Source organism: Pleurodeles waltl, chromosome 3_1 (genome assembly GCF_031143425.1).
Source record: "Pleurodeles waltl isolate 20211129_DDA chromosome 3_1, aPleWal1.hap1.20221129, whole genome shotgun sequence".
Lineage (NCBI taxonomy): Eukaryota > Metazoa > Chordata > Amphibia > Caudata > Salamandridae > Pleurodeles > Pleurodeles waltl.
Window position 1 is genome coordinate 28,305,118 of NC_090440.1, and position 13,759 is coordinate 28,318,876.

General features: G+C 48.0%; 1 protein-coding gene across 1 annotated transcript in view; it reads right to left on the reverse strand.

Moving 5' to 3' along the window:
- Window positions 1–13,759, reverse strand: part of LOC138283715 (embryonic protein UVS.2-like) — a 630,013-nt gene that overhangs the window by 198,975 nt on the left and 417,279 nt on the right. Inside the window, exon 8 of the mRNA XM_069221759.1 lies at window positions 11,926–12,053. Within this exon, the coding sequence (XP_069077860.1) occupies window positions 11,926–12,053 (128 nt within the window). The remainder of the gene's footprint in view (window positions 1–11,925; window positions 12,054–13,759) is intronic.

Sequence of the window (13,759 nt, forward strand, 5' to 3'; positions counted from 1 at the left end):
TTCTTCCTCCAGTGCTGACCCTTTGTTGCCTTTTAATGAGGCTTTGACTGAGCCTATTATGGACTTGTGGAGAAAGCCGGTGACGTCTCCTGCGGTGAACAGGGCAGTGGCGAGAAGGCATAGGAGTGCCCCAGGAGATCCAGTTTTTCTATCTCGTCACTTGACTCCGGAGAGTTTGGTGGTTCAGGCGTCATGTTCTGCTAAATCTGCCCCTGGTACATTCCCTGGTGTTCCAACAGACAGAGAATCCAAGAGGATGGAGCAATCCTCGAAGAAAGTTTTCTCCTCTTGCAGCATGGCCCTGAAAGCTACCAATTCCACTTGTGTGCTAGGCAGATACATTAATGCCCTAATGGACTCTGCTAAGGAGATGGCAAAAGATCTGCCACAGGAAGTGCAAAAATCTTTTGGGGCCCTTTTCTTGGATGCGCAAGCTGCTGCACAGCAGATTATTCAATCTGGCCTGGATACTACAGATTCTATTGCCAGGGCCATGGGAACATCGGTGGCTACGAAAAGGCATGCCTGGCTAAGTTCTTCGGGCTTCTCGTCGGATGTACAATCCACTTTATTGGACCTTCCATTTGATGGGGAAAAGCTGTTTGGGGACAAGGCAGACTCTGCCCTTGAACGGTTTAAGGACTGTCGGGCTACAGCTAAGTCCCTGGGTTTGCAGACCCCTTCTGCTACATTGTACAGGCCTTTTCGTAGGTTTCGAGGGTTTGCTAGAGGTTCTGCCTTTCGTAGGTCTCAATCTTATGCCCAACAACCTGCCAACCCGCCCTATCGTGCCTTCAGAGAGCGAGGTAGGGGTAGGGTTAGAGGTCCAGCCCATCAGCTCTCTTCTTCTTCATCCTCCTCTGGTGGACAACAGCAGAAGCAGCCCTAGTTTTCCCCACTTTATCAGTCACACTTCTCCTGTAGGGGGAAGATTGAGTCTTTTTCTGCAGCAATGGAGGTCAATTACAACAGACTCGTGGGTGCTAGGAATTGTGGAAAAGGGCTATGCTCTCCCCTTTCAGGAGTTTCCTCCTCCCTTCCCTCCCCGCCCCTCCTTTTGTTCAGAAGAACATCTTCTGTTGTTGCAACAGGAGGTTGTAGTCATGTTGGCAAAGGGCGCTATAGAGTTGGTACCGTTGCAGGAAAGGGGTCAGGGGTGTTATTCAAGATATTTCCTGATTCCCAAAGTGGACGGTCGTCTAAGGCCGATCCTAGACTTGAGGATATTGAATTTGTTCCTCAAGCAGGAAAAATTCAAAATGCTGACCCTAGCGCAGGTTCTGTTGGCGTTGAACGAAGGAGACTGCACTGTGTCTGTCGACTTGCAGGACGCGTACTTTCATGTTCCCATAATCAAGTCGCACAGGAAGTATCGTTTTGTGGTCGGATCGCAACATTACCAGTTTGCGGTCCTCCCGTTTGGTTTGGTTTTGGACCAGGGGTGCTTTACTTCAGCACCCCTGGTCTTCACAAAGGTGATGGCAGTTGTTGCAGCACATCTCAGAAAGAGGGAGGTAGCGGTGTTTCCCTACCTGGACGATTGGTTGATCAAAGCCAAGTCTCCAGAGATTGTGTTGTCTCATCTGTGAATGACAACGCAGTTGTTTTTCGATCTGGGTTTTTCGGTGAACGTACCCAAATCTCGCCTGGAGCCCTCTCAACGCCTCCTGTTCATAGGGGCAGTATTGGACACAACAAGGTTTCGGGCCTACCCCCGCCTCAGCGGGTACGGGACATTCAGGCGCTGATTCCTTTGTTTCAAAGAGGAGCGGCAGTTCCAGTCCTCAAAGTCTTACTCCTGCTAGGTCTGTTTGCTTCTTGCATTCTGTTGGTCACTCATGCTCGCTGGCATATGTGGGCTCTTCAGTGGTGTCTCCGCAGACAGTGGTTCCAGCACAAGGGGGATCTCAGGGATTCAATAAAGATCTCCAGGGACGCTGTAGCGGATCTTCATTGGTGGACAGTGGACGGCAACCTTTCCCAAGGAAAACCGTTTTCACTACCACCTCCGGTGGCCACAGTGATATCGGATGCTTCCACTCTAGGGTGGGGAGCTCATCTGGGGGACCTGGAGATCAAGGGTCGTTGGTCTCCAGTGGAACAGATGTTCTCTTCCAGGGGATCCTCATCAATAGTCATAAACATTGAATATTCCCGCCCTTGTGCGGGGACCCCGGAGCATATATATAAAATACATACATATTATCATGTGTAAAACAGCAATGCAGGCTATAATCATAAATAGGCTAAAATGCTTTATTTCTATGAAGTTTTTTTTTTTTTTTTTTTTTTTATATTATAAAATCACAATAGATCATAAATATCTACCTAAGCCCCCAAAAACTGGACTTAGGGAAGTAAACAGCAGTAAATAGCAGAGAAAAATAGAAAAAACTACATTGAAAAACAATGAAGCATTCTTAGCCAATAGGCTGCATGCAGGTTAACACAGGAGAACCATAAAAACTTTGGCACCGTGCCTTTAAGACCCTGAGCACCTCCAGTATCCCACCATGCCTCAGGGGTGAAGGGAAGGTGACAGTTGGTTCACAGTTAGGTCAGTTCTTTTTTCCGGCTTCTTCTGAGAGGATCCTGGAGCATTGAGCTCTCAGTTTTTCTGAGTTTTTCTTCAGAAAAATCCTTAAAAATAGTGTTTTTCCTATTTACTCGACAGATAACATCTTTTGTCTGAGTTTGGAAGTCTTTTTTGACAGAAAATGCCATCTCTTTTTGTAAAATGTCCTTCTTGTGGGAAGAAGAAAGCCCAGTCAGACCCACACTCTCTGTGTATTGTCTGCCTGCCACAGAGTCACTGTCCTGACACCTGCAAGTATTGTAAGAACATGTCAAGGAGGACTCTCAAAGACAGAGAGAAGATCAGGCTACATGGGCTTCAGGAGAGGAAAAAGTCAACATCCTCTTCACTTCCCAGACCTACAGCAGAAGGAATGGCCCGATCGACGTCGACAGGTAGGATTGTGCCTGTTTGTTCTCCATCGACGTCATCGGCACCACCGTCTCACCGGCATAGATCGCCGTCGACGGCGACCAGACCGACGTCGAGGGACAAAACGTCGAAGCATGGACACAGGGGTACATCTCCGTCGACGGCAGGCCGCCGTTCGGCGTCGAGCCATCTCCGGCGCTCCCGTTCGCCGTTGAGAACGTCTCACCCCTTGGCGTCGAAGGACACGACACCAAAAGCACCTCGACGGCATGAACATCCGCCGTCGACCACTTGCCACTCAACGTCGAGACACACGACGGCGAGTAGGTCCAGGTCCCGCGATAGGCGATCGGCGTCAAGACACTCGACGGCAAGACCTCCGACGTCAAGACCTTCGACGTCGAGAACAGATCAGCCATCGCAACCTTCGACGTCGAGGATGCAATCGACGTCGACACAACCTTCAGCTGTGTCACAGGCAGTAGAGCCAGCGGACAAAGCTCCCTCACCGGTGGTCTCTATAAGGAGTGCATCATCCCATTCCAGAGCATCGGGGCATGTTTCTCCCATCACTCTATCACCCAGATGGTTAGAGAGCCTGAATAGACCGGCAGCATCCCCGGATTCACAATACTCTAGGATGTATTCTCCTACTGCCTCATTACCGAGAACGCCATCGCCTACAGCTAGAGCAGGACGGGCTCGTTCTGCTTCTCGTCAGCCGACCACAAGACCTGCACACTCTGCTACAGCCTCTCGGAGCAGGTCCCGTTCCCGAAGGAGAACCAGGTCACGAACACCACGCAGAAGATCACCTTCTTGGTCTTCTTCAGGATCGTCTGTTGGGCGCTACTCCCCCACACTCACAGATTCTCCACCTGCTAGGATTTCCCCGGTGGATGATATCACCACTTTTAATGAGGTTCTTCTAAGGGGAGCGCAGAAGCTAAATATTGAGGTACCGGAGCCGGCCACCTCATCCTCAGTTACCTTTGAGACCCTACAACACAGATCAGTCTCGAGAAAACTGCTGCCACTAGTACCGGGTTTGCTGCAACCGACTATGGACACTTTTCTGTCTCCAGCCACTCTCAAGTCTGCCCCGGCTAGGATTCAAAAGAAATACAAAGCTCCGGAACAAGATCCTTTATTCCTGCGGAAGGATCCGCCACCGGACTCTGTGATCTTAGCCGCAGCCAGAAAAACACACTCTGTGGCATCATCTTCCACAGTCCCCCCGGATAAGGAGAGCAGACACCTAGACTCTCTGGGGAGAAAGATGTGCGGTACGGCGGCATCTGCTATGAAGGTCTCCAGCGCCTCAGCACTTCTGGGCAGATATGACCGCTCTCTGTGGGACTCACTCCACAGATTTACAGAAAAGTTGCCCAGGGAAGATAGACAGGACTTCCAGGAAATCTTGCAGGAAGGGGGCCTAGTATCTAACCAGGTCATCAGCGCGGCGGCGGACGGGGCGGATTTGGCTGCGCATGGGTATGCGCACGGAATCTGCGCTAGGAGGTCTTCCTGGCTACGGCTCACGGGTCTGAAACAGGAAGCACAGCAGCGCATTTTGAACCTCCCATTCAGCGGGAGTTCGTTGTTCGGTACCCACGCGGATGAAGAGATGGCCCGAATGAAAACGGAAGTCGACACGATGAGGGCAGTGGGCCTGGAACGTAAAAAAGACTTCAGGCGGAGGTACAGGCCGTATGACAGACGACCATTCCAGCAGAGGGTTCAAACCCCTCACTGGTCTCAGAGGCCACAACAACGACAGGGACGTCCCCTGTTTCAGGCACGTAGACCCACAAGAGACAGAGGGTCAAGTAGACCTCAACAGTCTACAGCAAAGACACCATCAAAGCAATGAGGCATTGCTTCCCTCAGCACTGTGCACCACTCCGGTGGGGGGAAGTGTTACGCATCATCTTCGCGAGTGGCACTCAATCACAAAAGACAAATGGGTGCTCAATATTGTCGAACATGGCTATTCTCTCCTTTTCAAAAAACCTCCTCCACACTTGCCGCCAGCAAGGTGTTTTCCTTCTAATCTCAGCCTGCTACGCAAGGAAGTTCTCGCACTCCTACAAAAGAAAGCTGTAGAAAAGGTTCCTCCGGCACAAAAAGGAAAAGGGGTGTACTCCCGTTACTTTCTGGTGGCGAAAAAAGGTCAACAGGGCCTCTTCAGGCCAATTCTGGACTTACGGCTCCTGAACAAGTACATAAGAAAACAAAAGTTCAGGATGCTAGCCCTTCACCAGATTGTCCCGCAACTGCATCAGGGAGACTGGATGTGCTCCATCGACCTACAGGATGCATATTTTCACATCCCAATAGCAACCAAACATCGGAAATTTTTACGTTTCCAGATAGCGTCACAGCACTACCAATTCAGAGTCCTTCCATTCGGCCTGAAGTCTGCACCCCGAGTCTTTTCAAAATGTGTAGCAGTGGTAGCGGCACACCTTCGAAGACAAAAAATATTCGTCTACCCCTACCTGGACGACTGGCTAGTGAAGGCCTCATCTCCGGATCAGGCGAGAAAACATCGAGATATCGTTCTAAGAACTTTCGAGTCTCTAGGTCTTCAAATCAACCACGACAAGTCAACCTTGATTCCAACACAAAACCTCCACTACCTGGGAGCGATACTAAACACAGAGCTCCAAAGAGTGTATCCTTCGGAGGAACGACTTTTATCAATCCACAGGAAGTGTCAACAACTATTAACAGCCGATGCACCTACAGCTCGTCAGGTGACATCGCTTCTGGGCTCCATGGCTTCATGCATCTTCATTGTCCCGAATGCCAGGCTACGCATGAGGCCCCTTCAGGAGGCATTAGAGAACAATTGGAGCCAAAAGACTGGTCACTGGGAGGACAGAGTTCGACTACCAGCAGTGGCTTTTCAATCACTACAATGGTGGATGCACAGACCTCACCTGTCGATAGGTTCTCCGTTTCACCAGACAATTCCAGTCGACACTCTGGTAACGGATGCGTCTCTTCAGGGTTGGGGTGCTCATCTGGGTTCCTTCCAAGCTCAGGGTCTGTGGTCCGACAAGGAAAATAACTATTACATAAATCTACTGGAACTCAGAGCAGTCCATCTGGCTCTCAAATCTTTCTCTCCATTGGTTCAGGGGAAATCTATCCTAATTCAGACAGACAATACAACCACAATGTATTACCTGAACAAACAGGGGGGAACAAGATCACTACCTCTGTCTCGAGAATCCCAAACGATATGGCATTGGCTCCTGGCCAGGGGAATGTCTATCACAGCGGTACACCTGCCAGGTCAGCAAAACGTAGAGGCAGATTTCCTGAGCAGACATCTGGAAGACGCGCACGACTGGGTGCTACACGACGAAGTCGTCGAGGACATCTTCGGTCAATGGGGTCGACCTCAGTTGGATCTCTTTGCAGACGAAACAAACAAGAAATGCCCAGACTTCGCATCCAGGTTCTGCCGTCCGGGATCTCAAGGGAATGCCCTGTTGATCAACTGGTCAGGGACATTTCTCTACGCCTTTCCACCGATTCCCCTCATACCGGCAGTAATCAACAAATTTTACAACTCCAGAACCAGAATGATTCTGATAGCGCCACAATGGCCCCGCCAATTCTGGTACACGGACCTACTCAACTTATCGGAAAGACCTCACAGGAGGTTGCCGTGCAGACCGGATCTCCTGAGCAGAATGGAAGGCAGAATCCTACATCCCAACCTTCCCTCTCTGAGCTTGACAGCATGGCTCCTGAATTCCTACAGTATGGGCACCTAGGGCTCTCACAGGAGTGCATGAGCATCTTGAAAGAGTCAAAACGACCTTCCACGCGGCGTTCTTACGCTTTTAAGTGGAAGAGATTTTACATCTGGTGCTCTCAACAAGGTATAAATCCCATACGAGCTCAGGAGGACGTCATACTATCCTATTTACTTCATCTGGCGAAGTCTGGGCTGCAGGTATCTTCTATTAAGGTTCATTTGTCTGCAATTACAGCGTATCGTAAGTAGCCTTCTCAGGAATCCTTCTTTACGATACCTGTAGTCAAGGATTTTTTAGAAGGCTTGAAAAAGGTTTTTCCTCCCATTCGGAGACCTTCTCCTCCATGGGAACTGAATGTAGTCCTGTCAAAACTTATGGGCCCTCCTTTTGAACCTATCCACAAGGCCTCTTTACAGCACCTTACGTGGAAGACGGCTTTTTTGGTGGCCGTTACTTCAGCGAGGAGGGTCAGCGAAATTCAGGCTCTGTCTTGCAGAGAACCGTACACGGTTTTTCACGATAATAGAGTGGTTCTGCGAACTCACCCATCTTTCCTTCCGAAGGTGGTGTCAGAATTCCATATCAATCAGACTATATCTTTACCGACTTTCTTTCCCAAGCCGGAGACTCCGGCTGAGAAAGCATTGCACTCCTTAGACTTGAAAAGAGTGCTGAAATTCTATTTGGACAAAACAAAACCGATTAGACATTCTAACCATTTGTTTCTAAATTATGGTCATTTAAGAACAGGAGAGGCAGCGTCTAAACGAACGATATCAAGATGGATTGTGTCTTGTATTGTTAACTCTTACCAACTGGCTAATAAGAGATTACTGGCTAGGCCAAAAGCGCATTCCACAAGGGGAAAAGCGGCTACTGCTGCCCTCCTTAACAATGTACCAATTTCCGAGATTTGTAAGGCTGCTACATGGAAGTCTGTGCATACCTTTACTAAGCATTACTGTTTAGACTCGGATGCAAGAGCGGATGCCCAGGTGGGGCAGGCCTCTCTTAGAAATCTATTTGCATGAATATATATCTTTTCCTGCACTTCTTTCAGACAGTCCGCAGAGTTTAGGGATGGGCTTGCTAATCTATTCAATGTTTATGACTATTGATGAGGATCCCCTGGAAGAGAAGGATAAGTTACTTACCTGTAAATCCTAGTTCTCTTCCAGGGGTATCCTCATCAAAGTCATAAACAACCCACCCTCCTCCCCGGACTCAAGTCTCCTGGAAGTGCAGGACAGATTATCTTTCTGATCAGTTACACAGATTGTCACCGTAAAAAAGTACTGACCTAACTGTGAACCAACTGTCACCTTCCCTTCACCCCTGAGGCATGGTGGGATACTGGAGGTGCTCAGGGTCTTAAAGGCACGGTGCCAAAGTTTTTATGGTTCTCCTGTGTTAACCTGCATGCAGCCTATTGGCTAAGAATGCTTCATTGTTTTTCAATGTAGTTTTTTCTATTTTTCTCTGCTATTTACTGCTGTTTACTTCCCTAAGTCCAGTTTTTGGGGGCTTAGGTAGATATTTATGATCTATTGTGATTTTATAATATAAAAAAAAAAAAAAAAAAAAACTTCATAGAAATAAAGCATTTTAGCCTATTTATGATTATAGCCTGCATTGCTGTTTTACACATGATAATATGTATGTATTTTATATATATGCTCCGGGGTCCCCGCACAAGGGCGGGAATATTCAATGTTTATGACTTTGATGAGGATACCCCTGGAAGAGAACTAGGATTTACAGGTAAGTAACTTATCCTTGCATATCAATCTGTTGGAATTGCGGGCTGTACGTTTGGCGCTCAAGGCCTTCCTCCCTTCCCTTCGCGGTCAGTCAGTTCAGATCCTGACGGACAACACTACCGCAATGTGGTATATAAACAAGCAGGGAGGAGTGGGGTCGTATCTTCTTTGCCGAGAAGCCCTACAACTCTGGTCCTGGGCTCAGGACCATCAGATTTGCTTGACGGCAAATCATTTGGCCGGAGTGTTGAATGTACGTGCGGACGTTCTCAGTCGTCACTTCTCATTAGATCACGAGTGGCGTCTCCATCCGGATCTAGTCCTCCACATCTTCGAGATGTGGGTTACTCCTCAGGTGGATTTATTTGCCACTCGGGAGAAGGCGCATTGCCCGTTATTCGGCAGCCTCCAGTATCCGAAGCAAGGGGCGTTGGGGGACGCGTTTCAGATGTCCTGGAACGGCCAGTTGCTTTACGTGTTTCCCCCCATACCCTTGATTCCTTGGGTTTTGAGGAAGGTTCATCAAGACCGGGCCCAAGTCATATTGGTAGCACCGGACTGGCCGAGAAGGGTATGGTATACAGACCTACTTCAACTCTCTCAGGGCCCTCCGTTCCGTCTCCCGCTCAGGGCAGATCTCCTCTCTCAATTGCAGGGGCAGGTTCTACACCCCCACCTCCAGAGCCTGCACCTTCATGCCTGGAGATTGAACGGGGCAACCTGAGTTCTTTTTCTCTCCCACAGGATGTAGTGGATGTTATACTATCGTCCAGGCGACACTCCACTAAGTGTATTTATGCCGGAAGGTGGGCAAAATTTGTGTTGTGGTGTTGGGAGAACCAAAAAGATCCTTTAAAGGCCCATCTTTCAGATGTACTTTTGTTTGTTCTCAGTTTGGCGAAGAAAGGCTGTGCTATAGCTACAGTTAAGGGTTATTTGGCAGCCCTGTCGACGTTTCTTTGCCTTCCGGATTAGCCGTCTTTATTTAAGTCTCCCATTGTACATAGGTTCCTTAAGGGTTTGGTGAATAGCTTTCCTCCTACTCCTTTTCACATGCCTCAGTGGAACTTAAATCTTGTTTTAACATTCTTAATGGGTTCGCCTTTCGAGCCCATGCATTCATGTCCATTGAGATATTTAGCCTTCAAGACTGTTTTCTTGATCGCAATTACTTCTGCTAGGAGGATTGGGGAGCTTCAGGCGCTCTCCGTTAAGCCTCCTTTCACTGTGTTTTTCCCTGATAAAGTGGTTTTAAAAACCAGGGCTGCTTTTCTGCCGAAAGTTGTCACCCCTTTTCATTTAGGGCAGAATATCACTCTTCCTGCTTTTTACCCTCCTCCCCATCCGTCTAAAGAAGAAGAGAGACTCCATAGGTTGGACCCTAAGAGAGCCCTGAGTTTTTATCTCGAAAGAACTAAAGACTTTCGTTTGGATGAGCAGCTGTTTGTTGGGTATGCTGGTCAACAAAAGGGCAGAGCTGTACAGAAAAGGACACTCTCCAGGTGGGTCATCTTGTGTATAAAGATCTGTTACTCTTTGGCAAAAAAGGTCCCTCCTGAAGGTATCAGGGCCCACTCTACTAGGGCTAAATCCGCATCCTCGGCTTTGGCGAGGGGAGTTCCATTGATGGATATATGTAAAGCGGCAACTTGGGCGTCCCTCCATACTTTCGTGAAACATTACTGTTTAGACTCTGAGATGAGGAGGGACGGTCACTTTGCTCGATCGGTATTGCAAGATTTCTTAGTGTAATCAGGTGGGCACCCACCACCGAGTGCGGTACTGCTTGGGACTCTATTAATAAGGTGAGAAATCCACAGGTAGTTGTATCCATCAGAAGAACAAGTTACTTACCTTCGGTTACGCTTTTTCTGGTGGATACACTGACTACCTGTGGATTCCTCACGGTCCCTCCCGCCTCCCCGTTGCCTGCCTGGTTACACTCTTATCTTGCAGTATTTAGATTAATATTTATTCTTATATTTTTATATTTATATATATGAAAGCGCATATATATGTATATTTATATGTATATAGTGATATTGCTCTATTTATTTTGTATATTTATGTATTCCAGCTCTCAATAAGAATGGATTGGTTAAATGATCAAGGTTTTTGTGTGTGTATATCTTTCTATTTTATTTATCAATTTTCATGGTCGGTTTACTCCTATTTGCTTTAAAGGCACAAAAAAAGTGAGGTGAAACTGAAGCTAGTACGCCGACGGGGACCTCTTATTGGCACATTGACGTCAGACGGAGTCACGCGGAGCCGTGCCATTATGACGTCCTCGTCGACGTAGACAGCTAGGAAGAAGACTTTCCGTCGAATGCTGGCGCAAGGATCGAATTCATAAGGTGAGGAATCCACAGGTAGTCAGTGTATCCACCAGAAAAAGCGTTACTGAAGGTAAGTAACCTGTTCTTACTGACATCTATGGAACAAATAGGTACACCAGGTCATGATCCATTTTAAGATTTTGGCCCTGATTCTAAGCTTGGCGGGCGGCGGTAGCCGCCAGCCAAGCGGGAACCGCCAGAAGACCGTACTGCAGTCAAAAGACCGCGGCGGTCATTCTGGGTTTCCCACTGGGCTGGTGGGCGACCGCCGAAAGTCCGCCCGCCAGCCCAGCGGGAAACACCCTTCCCACGAGGACGCCGGCTCAGAATGGAGCCGGCGGAGTGGGAAGGTGCGACGGGTGCAGTTGCACCCGTCGCGAATTTCAGTGTCTGCAAAGCAGACACTGAAATTCTTTGTGGGGCCCTCTTACGGAGGCCCCTGCAGTGCCCATGCCATTGGCATGGGCACTGCAGGGGCCCCCAGGGGCCCCACGGCACCCCATACTGCCATCCTGTTCCCAGCGGGCGAACCGCCAGGAACAGGATGGCGGTATGCGGTGTCAGAATCCCCATGGCGGCGCAGCAAGCTGCGCCGCCATGGCGGATTCCCATGGGCAGCGGAAAGTCGGCGGTACACCGCCGGCTTTCCGCTTCTGGCCGCGGCTGTACCGCCGCGGTCAGAATGCCCGGCGGAGCACCGCCAACCTCCGCCATGGCGGTATTTACCGCCAGGGTCAGAATGACCCCCTTAGTCTTTGATTTTTTTAAAAATTACAATTCTGTAGCCGCCACATTTAGGAGGTGGCATGTTTAATTCTTTTTTTTTTTTTTTTAAATTTTTTGTCTTTTTATTTCTGCTTCTGTTGCTTGCAAAAAGAGGCAAACTTGCAAAAAAGGGTGAAAAAAACAAAAACCAATGCACAAGAAACATTGCTGCTTGCGAAGGTCAGAACTATTGGCTCTACCAATGCTTGTTTCTAAATTAGATTTTGAAGTGCACTCTACTACCAATGTCTCTTTTGAATGATTTCCCTTTCTGTGAGCAATCAGTTGGATAAAGAAGACTACAATTCACAGTGACAGCTAAGACACCAAGCCCTTACCACAATCATATAGTTTGTTGATTTTGACAATATCCAGGCTACTGAGTCCGTATCTCTGCCCGATGTCTTGTGTGGAGTCTGGTTTAGGGAGGATTGTTGGCTGTCCCGAGGTGTTCGTGAATGCGTACCTGGAGGAAGAGTAACAATGTCTCGTTACACTAAGATTTCAGTGGAAGGGAGCTGCATCAGTTGAAGCTAGGAAAAATATATCTTCTAACAACTTACCACACCAATGATGTGAGTTTCAGCTTTTTTTTTACACATGAAAGTAAGATTTATTGAATTACAGAAGGCAAACAATACATATGCAGTCTATGTGAAAAACAATATTACCTAATAGCACACCAGTAATTAACTACATCGTTTCCCACAATCAGATACAAAAATCCGGATTTTACCCAAGCAATTAAAACATAAAAAGTCAATTTCCGTCCACAGGCAAAGGAAAATAGATTGTAAGTACCAATAGGCCTGACTTTAAAGTGCTAACGCATGCGAACATAAGCATACAGAAGTGCATGTTTGTGCGTGCTTTTGTTCGTATGCGTTCGGAATTGAAATGCAGAAATGTTGGCAGTACTAATTCTTAACTTAACCGAGGGATGTGGAGGCAAAGCTCACCTATCCTTTTCAAGTGCATGTGAGTAAGTGCATTAGGCCCCTCCCGACAAGGATCATTCTTTACTTTTGTTTCCATGAGCCTGCTTTTAGAAATCAAATCATGCTCATATAATCACAGCTTCACTCTCTCTGTTTTCCTCTTGTAAGGGTAGAAGGTACATTGTATAGGGAAAAGTCCTAAACAGGTCGTCAGCAACGCAGGTGTTTTCCACACAAGCGTAACAACGCTTGCCTGAACAACGACTCTTTTTCTCTGCCTTAACCATGGATGTGCTAAACTACGCATATGCGTGGTTAAGCTAGAGAAGAAGGCCGAGAGCAGTTTAGTGGATCGGTAAAGGACGTGTGAGGGTTTGGGGGATAGTTTTTATGAGTGGGGGGATTTAGGGCTGTTATTTTTTTTATTTTTTTATTTTAGGGACAGGGTTGGGGAAGTTTATTTTTTAGGGCTTAGGTTGGGTGGGGGTTCGGGGTAAATTGTTTTTTAGGAGTGGGGGTGGGGTGGTTTATTTTTTAGGGGTGGGGAATGTTTAAGGAAGGGCTGGAGGAGGGAGGGAGGAGAGGAGGAAGGATTGGGAGAGAACGTGGTGAGGTAAATGGGGCAGGGTTTAGGGGTAGTCTTTAGCGGTGGGGGTGGATTTAGGGCTTAGGGTGGGTCGGGGGGTCAGGGTAGTTTATTTGTTAGGGGCACGAGAGGAGGGGGTCGGGATAGTTTATTTTTAGGGCTTAGGGTGGGTTGGGGAAGTTTACTTATTGGGGTGGGAGAAGGTGTTAGGGCTCATGGCAGGTGGGGGTGTCAGGGTAGTTTATTTTTTTGGAGCGGGGGTGGGAATCGTTTTTTTTTTAGGTCTTAAGGTGGTTGTGGGGGTCGGGGTAGATCAGTTATTAGGGGTGGGGGAAGGTTTTAGAGCTCAAGGCAGGTGGGGGAAGTCTGGGTAGTTTACTTATTTGGGGTGGTGGTAGTTTTGGGCCTCAGGGCAGGTGGGGTACCTTTTTAAGGTTAACGGGGAATTGTATAATACAACCACGAATGCCGTTTCCACATATGGCCTTACTAAGCATGCTTTTGCCGCGAAATTCATGGGAAAGGCATGCATGGAAACTACGACGTGGTCGTGGGTCCGACAGCGTTATTAAGGCCACTGCAGGGAGGTTTTAGGGGAAAGGAGCATATTTTTTTTTAAAAAAAGCAAATACTGTGCATTTAACAACA